We start from the raw sequence: 19,180 nt of genomic DNA, 5'->3' as shown, positions 1-19,180 counted from the left end.
TTGGGCTTTTGGAATGTCCAAGGGTTAGTTCTGCAGTCCCACCAAGAAGTCCATCCAGAACTGAGTCATAATGAAAGCACATACAGAATAAACAGAGTTTTAGGTGCATTTGGAATGTTCATTTCTCTTGTATTTAATAAGAAATCATGAATAAAATTACACCTGAGTTTGAGATGCTAGTTTCTTCTGTTGATATGTATTTGTGTGTGGGTGGAGCCATCATCATGATTCATGGGAGGAGGGTGGAGAGAATTACTGATATTGCAATCTTAATCTGATTATGTATTTTGTGCTGTGTGTCAAAAGGATGCCCTGTATTGCTTAGTCCTCTGTAAGGACTCTTCAGAAATAGTACTGGAAGAATCAAATCAGAATCACTTCTCTGAGTACATCATCCTCATTCAAGTTCAATGGGGTTTGTTTGTGCTCCTTTGACATTAATAGGAGTGATTTGGATTTCTCCCTTTTTGCTACCGGTATTGTTCATTTGGGCAATTTGTTATGATCTCTTCAAATCAGAACTGCCTCCTGGAATTGACCAGCCACTAAAGCTTCGGTTTTATCACTCGCTATTACTTCTGACTGCTGTTCTGGTAAGTTGACTTGTCTTCAAAGTGGGGATTCAACTTTTATTTTTGACAATGGGACGGGAGTTGAAAGATCTGTAAAAAAAAATTCTTAAACAGTCTTCAGACATCTGGAATATGAACTATTGCAGATTAAATTAATTCTTAAAGGTAAAGACTAGAGGCTGATTTTAGAGTTTATTTATTTAGATTTTTTTCTGTGCCTCTCAGACTCCAGACACTTCATAATTTTTAAAACATTGCTTCAAACAAAATAAAAATCTATATTATACTTATTGAATTGTCCATAGATAGATACCCACATAATAGCAAGCCTGACAGAATTCTAATACATCTGCTTCCATAACCCATTTCCTAGTCAAATATGTCAGAGAAAAAAGGAAAAGTTATTTCAAACTGGGAAACCAAAGTTTTTTGTTTTGATAATTTTGAAACGTTTTCTTCAACTATTTTTGAGTTGAGAAATTCCTCAAAACTGACCCTTTCCCACAAACACTTTCAGGTTTTGACCAATCAACTTTTTGACAGGAAAATCTCACTGAAAAAAATCCCATCCAGCTCTAGTTCAATGCACATACCTGCATTTGTGCATTCACTGGGACAGATTGTGCCTTGACAATTCACAGGCATTTTACTACAGCGAAACCTATCTGAAGCAACAACCCCAGAAATGAATAGATGGACTCTTTAGCTACAGATCAGACAAATGCAGCTTGCCTTGCATATACACTATACCCACATTTTTTACATTGCATGTATTATGCATGCACACACATGAATAGAATACAGAAAGATGTGCAACAGGTTATATTACTCTGAGTTTCGGATGGTTGCTTAATCAGAAGTGGCAAGGAGAAGAATAAAGTTATGTAGGTAATCACAAATGAGTATCAATAAAACGTTTATACCACACCAAACCTGCCACATCTACATGTGTTCTTGATATAGTACACATGGCCCACACACACGCACACACAATAATCATCTAGGATAATTTTAGGGAATTTAAAACATTGCATTGGGATTATTGATTGTATCCTTCCACTTGCAAAGCTATGGGCCTTAGTTACTATGATTGTGCATGGATCTGAGGAAGAGAAACATTAAAATTAAAACTAAAAACATGAAACATCTTCAAAATGACCAAAAATAATTTTTCTGTCAGTCTTGAAATGTGAATCTTCCAGGGCTAGGAGTGACCAATGCATCCCCTTTCTTCTAACAAATGCCATAAAGCTCTTTTGACATTGAACTTTATAGCTCATAGACATTACATCTAAAAGTTATTCCTTTTTTATGAAAGAAAAAGCTGGGCCAAAGGTTAAGTATTTGCCACCCTGGACATCGAGCAAGGTAAAGTTTTTTTGTTTGGTTGGTTTGGGGGGGTTTGTTTTTAAAGGAAAATTTCACTCTTGGGAGGAAATATCTATTTGACAAGTTGCTTTAAAAGCATGGCAGGTATTTGAATATACTGAAGGTTTTGGAATGTGATATTAAGTCCTACCTAAGTTGAAGCCTACATTGTGCTATCTTCATCACTATAGTGACCCATGCTAGCTGGATTCAAGCTAGCTTGAATAAGCTAGCCTGTGCACAGTTTTTGCGGTGGAGACATGCCTTTAGACGCCTCCCTGTCTAGCCCCTGTTTCCAAATCAGAAATTATTTTTCCTTTTCTCCCAATATTTTTAAGATCAACCGTTTTTGTGATTATTTGGCTCCGTAAAAATGAATGATCACAACTGCGAACAACAGCAAAAGACGACCCTTTTCTGTATAGGGAACTCTGCACTGCACCATATCCCCGTTGCTCCTGTTCCAGGGATAGAGATGACTTAGGTCTCCATCAGTGCCAACCTGGCAACTTTCAGCACCACTCAATTTACTTAAAAACAGTTTGATCATTTCTTGGTTTGTAACCATACTCGGCACTAAAGTGCCACCTCTGTTTCCTGAAATTCAATCCATCCCAGCAAGCTACAGTCCACGCATTTTGTGTAGTTTGAAAGATTTGGGCCTCTTTGCAGTAATCAATTTCGGATCACTTTCATTTTAACAGGGAAGGATTTTGGAGAAGCTGGGGATCTGCAGTGACATAAGCTTACTCCGGTTTATGCTGGATGGAATACCACCATGGAGAGATTCAAAACTCCTCATCAGAGATCTGAAGTTTGCTGAGGTGCCAATGAGGGTTTACCAGGCAAAAGCACCATCTGTTGGCCAAAGGAGGGGAGTCCTTTACTTTCATGGAGGGGCTGGCACCCTGGGAAGCATTAGTAAGAAATATCAAGATTAAAATTATGATTGATAATTTAAAAAAAAACAAAAGGCAAAAAACCACACATTTTTGGAATCTCAGAAAAGGTTTGTGTCTGGTTTGAAGCTTAGAGAAAAACTGGATTTTTTTTTTTTTTTTTGCTTTTCATTGACCTGAAATAATTTTTTAAATTTTTTTGGTCTATCCAAACAAAAAACAAAACAAAACAAACAAACCACACAAAAAAAGGAGTTATTTGGATAGCTCCAAAAATGTCAGAAGTGCCTCTGGGCAATCTTCTACGTCCTTGCTCGAAAATTGCAGGTTTCCAATATCCATTCAGTGGTATAGGAGGTTACAGAAGCTATGATGTAGGCCACCGGTGTGGTCTTTTTGTACCCCACTTTATCACTCCTCAGTGTCAGCAGCCCTGCCAGTTTCAAGTGGTGACAGCATCAGAATCCTTCTCTGCACAGAGCTGGTGAGGGTGACAGCAGCAACTGCTCAGCTGACTTGCACCCAAGCTACTAGCTCTGAAACCTGCCTTCCTGAACAGTTTCCCCAGGTAATACCAACTAAAAGCAGAGTGCCCGACTTTAGCCTCCACATGACTCTCTCCAACTCTAAAAACTCTCAAAGCTGGACTCTAAAATACGTGGCAAAGAGCAGTTTAAGTGCTCACAAGTATCTAGGGTACAGTAAGAAGCCGCTGGTTTCTGGATGTAGGTCAAACACAAGTCAAGGCTGATTTTGAGTGTGTTTTAAAGCATGAATTAACATTTTGTTCCATTACAATACTACTTCTGTTATAGACCAAGAGAAATACCTCTGTGCTTATTGTTTCCTTTTATAGTAACACATCTTTTAGGCATATATTGACTGTAGAATACACCTCTAGAATCTGTAAAAGTCCCCAGACCTCTAAAGATACTTTGGTGATGAATTTGGAATACATGCAAGAGTAAGGTGATATGGATTTGGCCCTTCTTGAGGTTTTGGGGATTTGAAAGCCTTTTCCATATTGAAGTCAGCCCTGATTCACTAACTGATGGAAAGGTTTTATTTTGTGGAGAAATGAACTCAGGGTTGCAGTGGTTTCGACAGCATGTGTGCTCCACACCTTATTAAGGGATATACATAATAACAGATGTCTAACGTATTCCAAGGGCGATGCACTGTTATGACATCAAAACTTCCCAGCTGTAAGAACAGTAAGACAATGGAACAGACTGCCTCCAGAGGGTGTGACAGCTTCTTCACTGGAGGTTTTCAAAAGGAGGCTGGATAGCCACCTGTCTTGGATGGTTTAGACACAACAAATCCTGCATCTTGGCAGGGGGTTAGACTAGATGATCTTCTAACCCCATGATTCTATGATCAACAGAGTTACACTGGGCAAGAATTTGTCACAAAAGACTACTCATGACTACACAGAGCAGGATTTGGTACTTAGATTTTACGCCATTCTTCACAAGTTTCAGTCTTATTTCTAAAGCATATGGAATATATGAGAACTCAAATATCTTCTTCTTCCTTGCCACTTCCTTATTCAGGGTTAGCAACTTTTTATAGCCTTCTTTCAAAACTTATGATCGTACATAAGGCTGTCGCACAGATTGGTCTCTGAGGTCTGCTGATATTTGGTTCATTACTGAGTTTAAGTTTTCCCCTTGATAGTCTTCCATTCACATGTATTAGAACTCAGATATGTCACTCTTGAAAATTTTTGTTTTCAGATGCCTTTGAAAGAGTGTGTCGTTATCTTGCCAGAGAAACCGATTCAGTGGTTGTGTCTGTTGGGTAAGTGAGCGCAACCCAGTGTTTTTATATAGGTTTTTCCCCCAATGTGGCAGTTTACAATTGGAATGCTTCTGTGGTACATGCTGAGATCTGAAAATGGGACAGTCCTTACTATTTTAGGTTGTGCCCTATATTTCTGGTTTGAGGGTTTTGTTCATTTTAGGCATGTATTTTTAGGCAAATCATGCTAGAGTAACAAATAAAATTATTTTAAATTTTGGACATTTTTATTGAACTAATTAAAATACATAGGTTTTATAAATGTGCAAATTTAGAAGGGCATTTTAAAGAGAAGATGCCACACCAATTAGACATAAAAAATGGAAACGAAATTTTTGTAATTACTTTTTAAAAAATCATAATTTCTTTGATATTTAGTTATCGGTTGGCTCCTGAATATCTGTATCCAAGCCAGTACTGGGATTGCCTCAATGCCACCATACACTTTATGAGGCATGTGGAAGATTATCAGGTGGATCCTGCCCGCATCATCATTTGTGGGGACAGCTGTGGAGGTAATTTCGCTACTGCTATTTGCCAAATACTGGTGAGCAGGACAGACCTCCCAAAAATACGTGCTCAGGTCTTGATCTATCCAGGCCTCCAGGGGCTGGACTTTTATTTGCCTTCATATCAGCAGAACCGCTCAGTCCCCTTCTTGTTCCAGGATCGCATTGCCTACTTTTGCTTACGTTATCTCAATAAAGACACATCAGTAGTGGAAGATGTCCTGAAGAGTTCCCATGTTCCTGAGGATATGAAACTGAAATATAAGAAATGGATAAGTGCAGACAATATTCCTGAGGAATTTAAGATCAGAGGCTATAAACCACAGAAACTGCCTTCATATAAATATAAGCATGACGTTCATGAAGTGACTAAACAAATGTTAGAGGTAATGTTTTCCCCACTTTTAGCAGAAGATGCTATTGTTTGCCAGCTTCCTGAGTCTTATATTTTGACCTGTGAATTTGATGTGCTTAGGGATGATGGACTGTTGTACAAGAAACGATTAGAGGATAATGGTGTTCGAGTCAGCTGGTACCATAATGAGGATGGTTTCCATGGAGTATTAGCTTTTTTTGGTTTTGGAATTTTTTCATTTCCCTCTGCAAAAAAGATACTGGATAATACTGTGAACTTTATTAAAAAATTGTGAAAAATATTCTTTTTTAAATGCTGCAGGTCCTGTATTTCCAATAGCAAGTGCAAAATACTTTATGCAAATAAAGTAGGCACTTTTTGTTTAGGTTTTAGATTTGAGTTCTTTAAAATATGCAGTATTTTACACTTTCCAGTTTCCACCTGCATAATTGTGACCCTCAGATAGAAATTATAACAGCACACAGTAAAGCCAGTATCACCACTGAAAACACGCAATAAAAAGATGCCTAAGACAAGGGCGGGGGGGCGGGGAACAGAAATATTCATTCCACCCGAGCTGACCTCCAGCAACTCATAGGTCTTTGTACAACAGGTCAGGGTCCTGAGAGAAGCAACAGGGACAACTCTCCAGCCCCTCCAGGCAGCAGAGCGACAAGGAGAGGGGAAAAGAGGGGCATTTTCTTGTCTTTTGCCCCTTGTCAACATGAAGGATGTTTGGGGAAACATAAGGATAGGAGAGTCTCTTGATGTATAATGCAACACCACCTCCCTTTTTACCTCCCCCACAGATTTCCCTCTTATTGCTCCTATGATCCTAATGTGATTTCCTTATCTCTGCCCCCCCAACATAAGCTTCTGAAAGGTTGCCTGTTTTTATACTTACCTGCCGGCTTTTGTCACCTGCTTCCTTTGAACCTAGTTTAAAACCCTCCTCGCTAGGTTGGCAAGTTAGTGTGTGAAGATGCTTTTCCCCCTTCTTGGTCAATTGGACCCCATCTCTTCCCAGCACACCTTCTTCCTGGAACTGCATCCCATGGTCGAGGAAGCCAAAGTCCGCCCATCAACACCATCAGTGCAGCTGTGAGTTCATCTTCAGGATGCATGTGTCCCTGCCTGGGCCCTTTCTCCCAACCAGGAGGATGGACAAAAAACACAACCCGCATCCCTTACTTTTTTCCCCCTAGCTCCCAGAGCCCTGTAGTCACTGCTGATCTGACCCATGACCCATGTATGCAGCGTGACAGATGTCACTCATGTTGCTTAACACACAGCTGGAAGGTGCTCAGGTCCTATGTAATGAGGGCAGTATAAGAATCTGTACAGAACAGAATAGATCTCAGTTTTTGGGAAGAGCTTCAGCGAGTATCACTGCCTTTTATTCCCTCCTCCCCCAATTTTGTCCCAGAACTAAAAACCATCAGAGAATCGCTTTGTCCATGAAGGAAAAAGAAAAGTGGTTTTGTTTCTAAAGCAACACACCAGATGGGCCGTATGGTGATACAAAGCCTCCTCAGAGCATCATTGTGATAAGGGAGGATAACTAGGAGTTCACTTGCCTCTCCCCGATGGATTTCACAGGCTCCTTTTCTACATTCTCTTCCTGACTAGTTTCTTCTTTTGCTCTCTCTTTCTCACACTTTGCCATCCTTACCTTCCCCCATTGTTCTGTCTCATTCATCCTCAAGATGGAGGGTGACTACGCTGGGCCAGTCAGAGTCTAGTCTTGGTTACGCTTGAATTCAGTGGAGATGCTCTAAGCTGACGGAGATTAGATAAGAGCCACTTGGCTTCAACTTCTTCCTGGCTTCCACCTTCACACCATTCAACATCACTCTCAACTGCTCTATTCCAGCTACCAAAACTGACCCGTTTACCAACCTCAGGTCAAATGGACCCATTTCAAACTGACCCTCCCACCGATCCCAATTGAAAACGTTCCTCCAAACAGCCTTGCGTCAAGTCTCGTGACACCTAGCTGCCTCATTCAACCTGCCAGGCCACCTTCCAGAACCTTTGGATGGCAACATTCCACACCTGCTGTTAAAAGGACGTCATCACACAAATCAGTCTCTCTTTCTTTGTACTATCTAAGCAGATACAAAGAGGTAAAGAACATCCCTTTATAGGTAGCCTGCTGAGTATTTTTGCAACCCTCTTGACAACTAATGAACTAAGCAATTGTTCACCATGAACATAACCTCAGAATATTGGGATATACAGGAAACTAGGGTTTTGGTTTTTTTTAAAGTCACAGATGTCTTTCTATCCCCATTGATCATAATGCTTCTGTGTGCCAATGATGCCTGAATGGTATAATAGCCCCTGGAGGGACACTGCCTGCCTGTGCAAGTCAGAACAGTCCTGAGGCTATTCTAACTTGTATTAATGGTTGAACTGGCTCCTGGCCAGTAATAGGGGGCATAAATATGGCAAAAAGCTATTTTTGCTCTTCCCAGGTCCTGAACTGAATAGAGCTTAGTTGAGCTCCAGAATCAGGGTCATTGTTCTCAGACCTATCTCCATTGTCATTCCCCATCCCTGTTCCCATTGTTCTTTTGCAAACCTGACCTCTTCCTGCTTCTCCCATAACAGACTTTTCCCCTTCCATCATGCTGTCCCAATCCTCTTTGCTGCTGGAATAATGCCCTTTTTTCTCACCTACAAATCACCCTCTTTTCTCCTTCTTTCAAACCCATGTCTTTCAGCAATCCCTCTTCTAAACATTAAAATTCCCCACTGCCTCCCTCACAGGAGATGTTGGCCATTGCTTTTTGTTGTCTGTTTTGATTTGATCAGATTATAAAATATTCACGTCAAAGGATTGTCTATAATTATATCCATAGTTTTAACCTGTAGATCTCAAAGCACTTCAGCCAAAGTGGGCAACCATAATTATTATTTTTGCAGATGCAGGCACAAAGACGGCAACTAATGGAGGGGACAAATAATACAGCCTACTTGTCCTGGCTCCCAGCCCCATGATCAGCCCATTAGATCATAGCTGCCCCATAATAGATCTTTGTATAACACCATGAACATGCACAGCACTATATAAATATTTATCAACAATGTTCAACTTCTATATATCAGGTACACTTTACTGTTGTGGACAGGAAATTCTTTATCATGCGTTGCATTGCGAGGTAGCATTATCCAGCCTGGTGAGAGAATTTAAACGAGGACTGAAATTGGTAGTTGTTCCAAAAATATTACAATCACTTTCTCCCAGTGGCTTTGTGGAGAGAGAGTAGGTGGCACCAGCTGTGAACCAGGGTAGCTGCTACTTCAGTGCTGGCAGAGGACTCCTCCAGAGAATGGCAAGGACTCACTTTGTAACCACATACAGAACTAGGCCCTGTGAATAGATTTATTACTGTGGATTGCCTGCATAGCTCATGAGGATGGAGCTCACTGCAGGTGTACACGGACATGTCATTATTTAGCTGGATTCTGCTACTGTAACAAAGGCATCTCTTGAAGAAGGGATGGCTTGCGTTGCAAATATCACCGTATCCAAAAGTCCATGTACAGCATGTTTATTCTCTGCTCCTGTCACAAGGTAATTCCAATCAGTTGTGTAGGTTGGACCTTTAATGGGTTCTATAGTTACATGGCCCCAGCAGCAACAGTTCCGCCACAGATTTGCAGTACAAGTAGCAGAGACTACTTGAGGCTTTGAGGAGCCAAAGCAGCAACATTGTGTACCCTAAGGTGGGCAGCCCTACCCATTGGAACCCTGAGCCTAGGTCCAACTACTCTAACCATAGGAACCCTAACCTTGGGGTGGGGAGCCACATGGTTGGGGACGTTATAATTCCTTTCTCTCCAGTTCGTGTGAGCCCCCCACCCCCGCCCCACTCTGTGGAATCTAAATCTGCTAAAAAATTTGTCTCCCAGTATTTAATTCACTTCAAAGTCTACTTACCCGAACAGGCAGTAAAACAAAACGATTCAGGGTTAAAACTCGATATCAATGCTGAAATACGGAAGGAAGTCTGAATGAGAGAGAAAACCCAATCTTCAAGTATTTATATGTTTGCGAGAAAGAGATCACTTGTCATATTAAGCAAGTTAAATTAGCTCTTTCTACACAAAGGATCCTTAGATCTCTCTGTGATATTTGGTGACATGCTTCAAAAGCAATCACGTTATACTCCTTTCTTCCTTTTTATATTATTATTAGTTCAAATAAAGTGGATCTCAACAGCTAGGTAAATAGGATAAGAAGGTAAAAAATTATTCAAAATTTTACACTAAGATACACCAATAGAAACAAAAAATGAAGAAATAGCTCTGAAAAAGTAACAAGATAATGGACTAAACAAGGGACTCTTGGTGTCAGCTAGAAAACGACCTTTCCTTTGGAAAGATTGTACAGTAGTTACTGTTACAAGCAACGCCTAAGGTGGCTGTGACTGGAAGAATTAAAGATATTTTATAGACCTGACCAAGGAAATCTCAACTTCCAATGTTGCTACTTATACAAGGCACTGTAGAGGAATCCTGTGTGTTCAGTTTTAAACCCTTGAGATGTATCACCTAGGCCTCAGGAAACTGGAAAAGAAAAAAGCTTGTTAGGTATATAATTAGCCACCAGGTGTCACCGAGGAACCAAGTAAAACAAACAGGAGCTGCAGAATAAATTCAATCTGGTAAAACATTTCCGTCTAAATTTATTTTTGATGAAAATTGGATTTTTGCTCACAACGTTTCCCGCAGAGTGATGGCTTTCCTCAAAAATGGTCAGTCTCCATCCGAAAACGGAAGTTTCTGGTTTTCAAACAAAAAAATTAAATTTCCAATGAAAAATTAAACAAAAAGGATCCCCCCCCACACGTTTTCATCAAAATTGTCACTAAAGGGGAAATTCTCCCTCCCCCAGTAGCTCTACTTGGAATCTTTCTAGTTGAACTCTGCCTACAGAATGGGGCACGATACATTCATGTCATAGTTTGTTTTTAAAATGACTTTTTTAAACGGAATAATTCATGCCAGTTTTATACTGGGCCTCATTTTGGAGATGCTAAGTTCCTACTGCCTTCAGTTAGAGCCTGAGTGCTCAGCACCTCTGGAAATGAACTGCCTGGTATTTTACAGAATGTGGGTCCCAAAATACTTTAGCGTTTCCATAAACGGTGCAGTTACAGAGCTAAATCATATCAGGGCACAGGGGAAATAAAGAAATGTTGCTAAGAAGGAAACTATATTTTTTCAGCTGAGTTTCCAAATGAGAGAGAGAGAGAGTTATTGAGGCAAAGAAATGCAGGAAGGCTGGTCAAGATGTCAGGAGCCACAGAAATGAAGGCTCTTGTACCTACAGTGGTACAGATAGAGATACAGGATGGAGACCACTAGAAAAAAATAGGGAGTGCAAAGGAGGAAGAGAGAGTGACCAAAGCCACGAGACAGGCCACAGCAAGACCATAGAGGGCTTTGGGAATTAAAAGAAAAAAATTAAATTGGGTCCTGATGGGAAGGAGCCATGGAAATTGCTTGAAAGTGGGACTGATGTGGGTGAAGTTTTCTGGGCATGTTAGGAGGCTGAAGGCAGCATTCTGTATATGCTGCAATTCAAAGAGCTGGGAACTGAGGGAAGCCAAATGGGAGGCGTTGCAAAGGCTGATGAGGGTTTTGGAAAAGGTGGAACCAATGTACTGCGAGAAGGAGAAGAATAGCACATAGTCACTTTCAAATGCTGGCAGAACATCAAATCAGAATGAAATTGGGAAGGGTGGCAAGACATGAAGTAAGAATTCTTCCCTGCCATCAGAATTGCTTCCAAACACCAAGGGCTAAACCAATGTGGTACAAATGGATGTAGCTCCATTTGAATTCAATGAAGAGATACCAATTTACACCAGCTGACAATCTGGCCCATTTAACGTAGTTTGGAGTTCATCCCCCAGTCTAAATGCAGAACCACTATTGATGAACTAAACAGATTGCTCCCTTCATTGCTAAAATAGGTATTTTAAATTCCTGCTGTATTTTAGGCTGACCCTTCTGGTGCCTGTTGAGGGGTAAAGGAATGAGGCTGTGGATTAGCCCAGGCCGAATACCACCAAATATACAGAGAAAAGCATCCGAACTTTTGGATACTTGTCTGAATCAAATTTCTAAAAGATTCAAGACATTGTCACTTCCTCCCCCTCCCTTGGCCCTCTGGAAATAGTGAGATGCCTAATTTTAGAAGGTTTAAAATTACCAGCAGCATCAAAAATTAAACGCATAAGTCCCATGTTCCTCGGAATGAACACACTGTAGATACAGAACTGTCCTGCTGACTACCTGTAACATTGTTAACTTTGTACATGTACAGTTTAGGGTTAGCTGCTGTACTTTGGCTGGCTCTATCTCTCCATGAATAAATCTTCACATCACTTGTGTGGGATGTCAGGATGGGCACACTTGCCAGAATAGCTGCTAGCAGAATTTTATACTGCTGTGCAAGAGAAAGCCTACATTAAACGTGTGAATCCAGCCAGTTACAGTGCAGACACATACCATCTTATCTTTGCACAATGATCAATGTGATCTTCTAACTAGTATTTATCTGCAACACTTGCCCAAATTGTTATGAAATCATTTACAGTGTCAACAGTGCTGTGATGAAATATTGGGTGCTACAAAACATTCTCCAGTGTTGTTTCAGCTTGGGAGTACACCCCACACTCTTTAGTGGATGTAAATAACCTAGTTATATATCCAAGACACTTCAGAAACTGGAAGGAACATCAAGTCAAAGTCAGTTCTCTGGCTACATCACCCCCAGTCAAGAGACATGGAGCTTGTTTACTTCTTGTTCACAATTGCAGCAGAAATATTGATTGTTTCTTTTACTCTGGTGGCAGCATGGGCAATTTATTATGATCTCTCCAATTCAGAAATCCCTCCTGGAGTCGAGCAACCTGGAAAGCTTCGCATCCTTCATTGCCTGATGGTTATTGTATGTTTTCTGGTGAGTTTTCCTGGCTTGAAACTGTGTTTACATTTTGGTTTTTGATTGACATGGGAGGGTTGGAGGGGAAGCAGGGGGAACGTTTTAAAAGTAAATGTTTAAATGTGGTGCGCTCTTCTGAGCCAGAACCTAGGAGAGATGGGACAAGTATTTAAGATAAGAAGAAAAGCTGACTTTGAGTTATGGAGCAAATTCCATCCTTCTCCTGGATATGCTCTTGCCAGCAGAATTTGATGCATAAGTCAGTGTGGCAGAGAATTCAACTCTGAATTCCACTGTCCAGGGACCAGCTGAGATCAAGTCTAGTACTGAGGGGCCTGGAAATCTGCTGTTATGTACATCCTCTACTACCCCTGCCCTTCAGTGAAGAGGTATCTTAGGGCAACAGCAGCTACTGTCCTCAAGGCTGCAACAGACACCTGTAGAACAGCAGCTGGCCTGACACAGAGGTTTCCTTTCCTTGCTGCTCCATCCTTGTGGAAATACTTAGGGTAGAGTGTTCACAAATTCTGATATCTGCAAGGAGATTCATGCAATGCATACCATTTAGAAGCAACACCCTGCTTTCCACCAAATAGATAAATCTCACTGTGTGAAATATTTCCGTGCAACATAACTCAATAAAAACTGCTTGCAAAACTAAAATGGTTTAACTTTTTTTAAAAACTGGTTTGTATGGGCTAGCATGCCTTCGTGTTCAAAAAGATGTTGCCTTTTCCATAGCTTAGTTGGATTGTTGTGAGCCCACAGTGCCAGGTTTAGGTGTGATGTGCCCTTGCATGTTCATGCAGATTTGCATATGTTCAGAACTATGTATGGGAGTGAAATTCACAAGCTAATAGCAGTCTCAAATGTTTGCAGATAAGTTGGTGTGTTTTGATTGTTCCATAAGGTGGAAAGGTATCAACTTTTTGCCCCCCGGCTCACTTACAGCTATTAATTTTCTTGTTGTCTACAAGTCCAATGACTTTTAAAAGTTGGCAAATGGCTGTGAATGGACAAAGACTAATTTTGACAACTTTTGAGATCCAAGTTGAGCACATCACACAATTCTAGTGCTTGTGTAATGAGGAGATGATTATTTTATTTCTTGGTTACAGAAATGATAATCAATTTCCTGTATCTGAGGCACAACTGCATTACCAAAGTTATCTGTCTGACAGGTAGTTTTACAGTACAACTTTTTAACAATGGGGATTAGATAGCTTATGGGGATTGGTGATGGAATACAGAGCCTTTTACCTAGGTCAACTGTTCAAATTAACCTGTCATGGCAACCACAACTCACAATAATCTGAAAGCTATTTGGTTATCTATGTTGAAGGAGTTGGTAATCTTAGTTCACTTTCTAGTGGACCAATGACCACTATTGGCATGGACTGGAACTTTGTTAGCATTCTTGGTAAAGGACTTATTAGGCCATGAGGGCTAAAGCACCCTCTTGTTTGAGGCATAAAGACTGGGAGATGTAGGGGTAACTGGCACAGCCACTATCAATGAGGCATTTATTCTGAGGAAAAACAGAGGATTCCATCTCCAGGCCTATCAACATGGCAACTTTTACCGTCAGAGCTGGGGGAAAATTTCCACACGAATAGTATATTCACCAAAAAAAAAAAAAGAGGCAGGTATGGGTAAACCAAAAGTATTCCCAGATTTGACACAAATTCACCAAATAGTTCTGGCTAATTCCCCCTGGCTTTAGCTGCCATTCATACAACCAGCAGCAGGTGACGGTGTCCTCCGTGTAGCCCTGTGGTTGGGATGCTCACCAGCATTCAATTCCTCCTGCTGTCTGATGTGGAGAAGAAATCTGAACTTGGGTCTCACACATTATGAATGTCTGTGGAGTATGGCTATGAATGATAGTGAATAGCCACTGGGTGAGGGAAAGAGAGAGGCTGACTCTGTAGAGGTGGTTAGCCACTCATTCATCTGTGGTATGGGAGACCCAAATTCAAGTCCCTGTTCCAATGAATATTTAATTATTTATACACAGTTCAGCAGCGTTATCAAGGGAGACAGAAAGACCCACACCAGAATGCCCCATAGCCCAGTAACTAGGGTACTTTTGTGCACTGTAGGGAATGCAAATTCAAATCCCTTCTCCACATTAAATGGAGGGAGGAACTGAATACAGGTAGGTGCCCTAACCACTGGACTAAAAGCTATAAGGAGGGCACCAGCGCTGCCTCCTCCTATCTGCACAGTGGCCAGCTCTGGGCCATCTTAACTAATTTCTGGCCTTCCTTGTTCCAAACAGGGTAAGATTTTTGAGCGTCTGGGTTTCTGCTCTGAGATCAACTTCATCCGCTACACACAAGATGGAAAAAGCCTGCAGGAGGACCCCAAACTCTTCATAAAGGACCTGCAGTTTGAGGAGGTGCCAGTGAGGGTTTACCAGCCTAGAGCGCCTTCTGTTCGCCGAAGGAGAGGCATCATCTACTTGCATGGAGGAGGCTGGATGTTTGGAAGCATTAGTAAGTCATTAAAGGGGGGAAAAAACCACGAATGGTATTTAAAACAAATAACTCATCTGAACTGTTTAGAACCTCAAAAAAGGTTTCAGGTCTGTTTCCCATTTCAGGAGAAGTTTTGGATCAGGTCTTATTGTATCCAAATGAAGTTGTGGCTTCCATATTAGCATCTAAATGAATGTACACTGGTTGCTGTTGGTAAAAACAGCTTTCAAATCCAACCTTCTGAAGCCTGATGGCTAACGCCCTGTTTTTATTTAAATTTGTGCAACGCCTTTGAACTCTGAGGGGAGGATTGAGGTCTGTAATGTTAATTGGTGCCTGTATTTTGGGTGTCCATGTGATGTTAAAATGTCACATGGAGGGTTTTGTTTTTTGGGGGTGAGTGGAGAGTTTACACTAGATAGAAAAGATTGCCTGTCATAGGCCACCCAAAGCTTTTCCACTAAGATTGGAAGAAACATTCTCTAGGAAGTGGATTGTCACAGATTGCATTGAGGGCTAACAATGCTATCTTTGCCACAAGGAAACTAGCCTCTTGTTTTCTAGAAAACTGAAAATACTCCAGGGTAGAGCTGGATGAATAACTGATTTTTTCAGTTCACAGGCAGCTCTGCAAATAAATTAAATAAATAAATTAAAGCCATCGGTTTGGGTCAAACAGAGTGGAAAACGTTGTTGGTGGACTTTGTTGACATCCATTTTATAATTTTCAGCCCAGTGGGTAGGATGCTCACCTGAGATGTGGCGGACCCAGGCTCAGATCTCTACCTTAGAACAGGGATTTGAAGTCACATCTCTCTTCTCTTAAATAAGTGCCTCAACCCCCAGGCTATAGGCTATTCTGGGGCTGGTCTATTTCTATCTCTCTTGGTATAGCTGTTCCACTTTGTATAAAATACTTGAATAGTCACTGGGCCAGAGAGCAAGAGTGAGAATGACTCGATAGCCTGGGGCTAAGGGGGATGTAGCAGGGGGAACAGCCAAGGTAAAGTCCTTGTGCCAATGAATAATTATCTGTATAAACTGGAACAGCTGCAACAGGAGAGACAGAGTGCCCCACCCTAGAACAGCTCATAGCCTAGTGGTTAGGGCAGTCAGCTGAGACGGTAAAGACCTAGTTTCAAATTGCTGCTCCAGAGCAGTGATTCAAACCTTCATCTCCCACATCCAGATGAATGCCCTAACCACTAAGCTAAAGGTTATAAAATGGGCAGCAGCACGGCTGTTCCTCATGTTGTAAACCTAGCTCTCCCCCGAAAAGAATTTTGGCCAAAACTATCTGGTGAATTTCTGTCATATTAGTAAATAGTTTCAGGTCGAACAAAACTGCATTTTTTGGCAAATAAACTACATGTCTGGAAATTTTGCCCCACTCAAACAGATTTTTGAAGGGTCTTCAAGCCAGTCTCCAATTTTGGGCACACTTTCAGTTGCAGGTTTAATATCGTGGGTGCAAATTTAGGGTCCTTTTCAAGACAATTTAGCCATCACTATCCATTTATTGCTATAGAAAGGATCAAGAGACCAATTTCTGCCCTCAGTTTCTCCCTTTCAACCCCACTGCCTTCACGGAACAATAAAAAGGTGAGACAAGTACAAGGCAGATTTAACACAAGCACATTAGCTGTGTTACAGAATATACAACAGTACTGATCGGACTGCCTCAGAGCAGTGTTATGTGATATGGTGTCAAAAATGTTGATGGCCCCTCTGGATTAGGGCTCCCAATGCTGGTGGAGCTGAACAGTAGAAAACTTTTTGAAATCTTCCCCAGCGTATAGAGAACCTACCCGTGCCTACCGTTAAATCAGTAGTAGGTAGTATGTGTTATTTGGTTGCAGTGGTGGTCTGAAAAATCCATGCCTGAGCTTCTTAGAAATATGCACGTGAAGGGAAAGGTGAAAAGCGTTGCACTTTAACAGTGCCGCAAACAAGTGAAAATGCAGTTCATGAGCTAACAAATACAACTATTTGACTGGCAAAAACAAATAAACCCAAGAAGACTAGAAATAGGCCCAAACCAAAACTACAGATTCACCCCACGCTATTTAGGATGGAAAACTTTGGATCCAGGTCTGGATTAAGAAACAAAATGTTCCGCTGGGACTCATCTTAATGTACGACACTAATTCAGTGCCATTGGAAACATTTGTTTTCAGATTCCTATGACAGAGTGTGCCGCTATTTTGCCAGAGAAAGCGAATCAGTGGTGGTGTCTGTTGGGTGAGTTAACCCAGTGCAAATGGAGATTATGTACAAGGAGTGGGTACGACAACCCTGTGCAGTATCTTTGGGGACCGTTGTATTCAATGTTTATGTATTATCGTGTTCTGCTTCCTGTGGGAGGGTTACCATAGCTCTTCCAGGAACTAGAGCATTGGGGGTTTTCATACATCAGATCAACTGCACCCAGATTTCCCCTTAATGGTCCAGCGAAAGCACCCATTCTCAGGCTTCCAGGTCTGCAGCCATTGCCATTTGGGAGTGGAGACCTGCCTCTCCCTCCCTCCTGACTGGGGTATTTCCAGGCTTCCCAGCTGCCTGCCTTCACTGTGGTATTTCCAGCACAGACTGGCTGCCCAAGCACACCTGCTTGCTTTCTCTTCCGAGACGATTCACAGTGTGACTGCCCATCGTTATAGATATTACACAGCTCTTTTTATGCTAGTCTATTTTATTGGTAAATACACTACAGAAAAAACATACTAAAAACAATAAAAACCTACTTACATACTAACAAGCTTACTAGACATCCACCCAGTTCTAACATAGGCTCCAGCAGGAGCAGTCCTTCAAAACCCCACAAAGGGGAGTCTCTTGTTTGGTCACAACTTCATAACAGCATCAGCTCACAACTAGCACACTCCTCACATTTTATTCCACCCTTTTTACAAGTCAGGATCTTTGATCTGGAGTTTCTAGGAGCAGGTAATTAGTAAACAATGGGTTTTCCTCACCAGGGCGAACTTCAAAAGAGTGGTTTTGAAGTGGATCATTTGAATTCCCCCAGGTACTTTCTAGGAAACCCACTTCACCTGCATTGCTCCAAAAAGCCCTTTGAAGTTCTTAATATCTTTCAGGGATTGCATTAGTCAGTCTCCTAGAGAAGTTACATACTATGACAAAGCTCTGTCCTTGTCTCCGTGGGTCCCACGTTTCTTGGCGGATTTCGCTAGCCTCAGAGGCTCGCTGTGACCCTCTATGTAGGCCTTCTCTCTCTAGAGGCAAGGGTCACAGCCGACTGAGCCATTTTCATCATAAGCCAGCAAGGGAGGTGAGGAGAAGCTATCCTCCCTTGCACAGTCTCTGTTGTCTCCCAGTCTCAGTGATTAATCAGAGGGCAAAGGGGGGGAGCCTGGGTCAGCCCTCTGCTCCGGGCTCCAGCCCAGGGACCCTAATAGTATCAGCTATGGTAACTGCTCTTTTAGAAACAAGATGCGTACAAATCCCTGGGCTACTTCCCCACAACAGCCCCCCACGTCCTCAGGCTTCACTTCACCATTGCCTCAGGGCCTCCTTCCTTGTGCCTGATATGGTGTGTACTACTTAGTTCTTCCAACAGTGTAGCTTCCTCCTTCAGCTCCTGACACCCACACCCTCACTGAGTGACTGGGAGGCTTTTAACTAGTTCCAGCCAGTCCTTGATTGGCTTCAGGTGTCCCAATCAACCTAGCTATAGCCACTGCCTTCTAGAAGGATCTTAATTGGTCACAGGTGTCTTGATTAACCTGGAGCAACTGCCATTTGGTTACCATGGTACCAGGGATTTGTTTAGCCTGAGGCTAACATACCTGTTCCTCACTACTTTACTATAGCCGTCTGGCCTTGCCCCATCACACTACCTACAATTCCACAATATCACACACTCAATTGCATTTTTAATTCAATGGACCCCAAAGATGATAAACCTAATTCACAAAGGTCCAACCTAATTCAATAAAGTATATTCAGGATATTGCAGGAAATTGTCAGTCTGTCACAGGGGTGATTGAGGCAACTCGCTGAGATGGTAAACAACTCCAAAGAGGTACCACCACCCTCTGGGTTGGTTTGAAAGTTCTGGTTGAAACTGGATTTTCCAGAGACCAAGAGACAAAGAAACAGCTTTTGGTATAAAAAGCTGAGCTTGAACTAATACAGGGTCTTCCTCTTGATTCAGCAAACAGACAGGATCTTTGGTCTTAGTAGGGTCCCAGGCCTTATTGGCCTACCACG

At 41.7% G+C, this 19,180-nt stretch overlaps 1 protein-coding gene across 1 annotated transcript in view; it reads left to right on the top strand.

Annotated features, from left to right (window-relative positions):
- Positions 1-395: 395 nt before the first annotated feature.
- Positions 396-19,180, top strand: part of LOC311532981 (uncharacterized protein) — a 37,585-nt gene continuing 18,800 nt past the window's right edge. The window contains exons 1-7 of the mRNA XM_084652004.1: positions 396-593; positions 2,645-2,861; positions 4,579-4,642; positions 5,021-5,157; positions 12,412-12,485; positions 14,749-14,965; positions 17,125-17,188. Coding sequence (XP_084508130.1) covers positions 411-593; positions 2,645-2,861; positions 4,579-4,642; positions 5,021-5,157; positions 12,412-12,485; positions 14,749-14,965; positions 17,125-17,188 — 956 coding nt within the window. The 5' untranslated portion in view covers positions 396-410. The remainder of the gene's footprint in view (positions 594-2,644; positions 2,862-4,578; positions 4,643-5,020; positions 5,158-12,411; positions 12,486-14,748; positions 14,966-17,124; positions 17,189-19,180) is intronic.

This window comes from Lepidochelys olivacea, assembly GCF_965140295.1.
Source record: "Lepidochelys olivacea isolate rLepOli2 genome assembly, chromosome: 18".
NCBI classification, from domain to species: Eukaryota; Metazoa; Chordata; order Testudines; family Cheloniidae; genus Lepidochelys; species Lepidochelys olivacea.
This window is presented reverse-complemented; position numbering and strand designations above follow the sequence as displayed.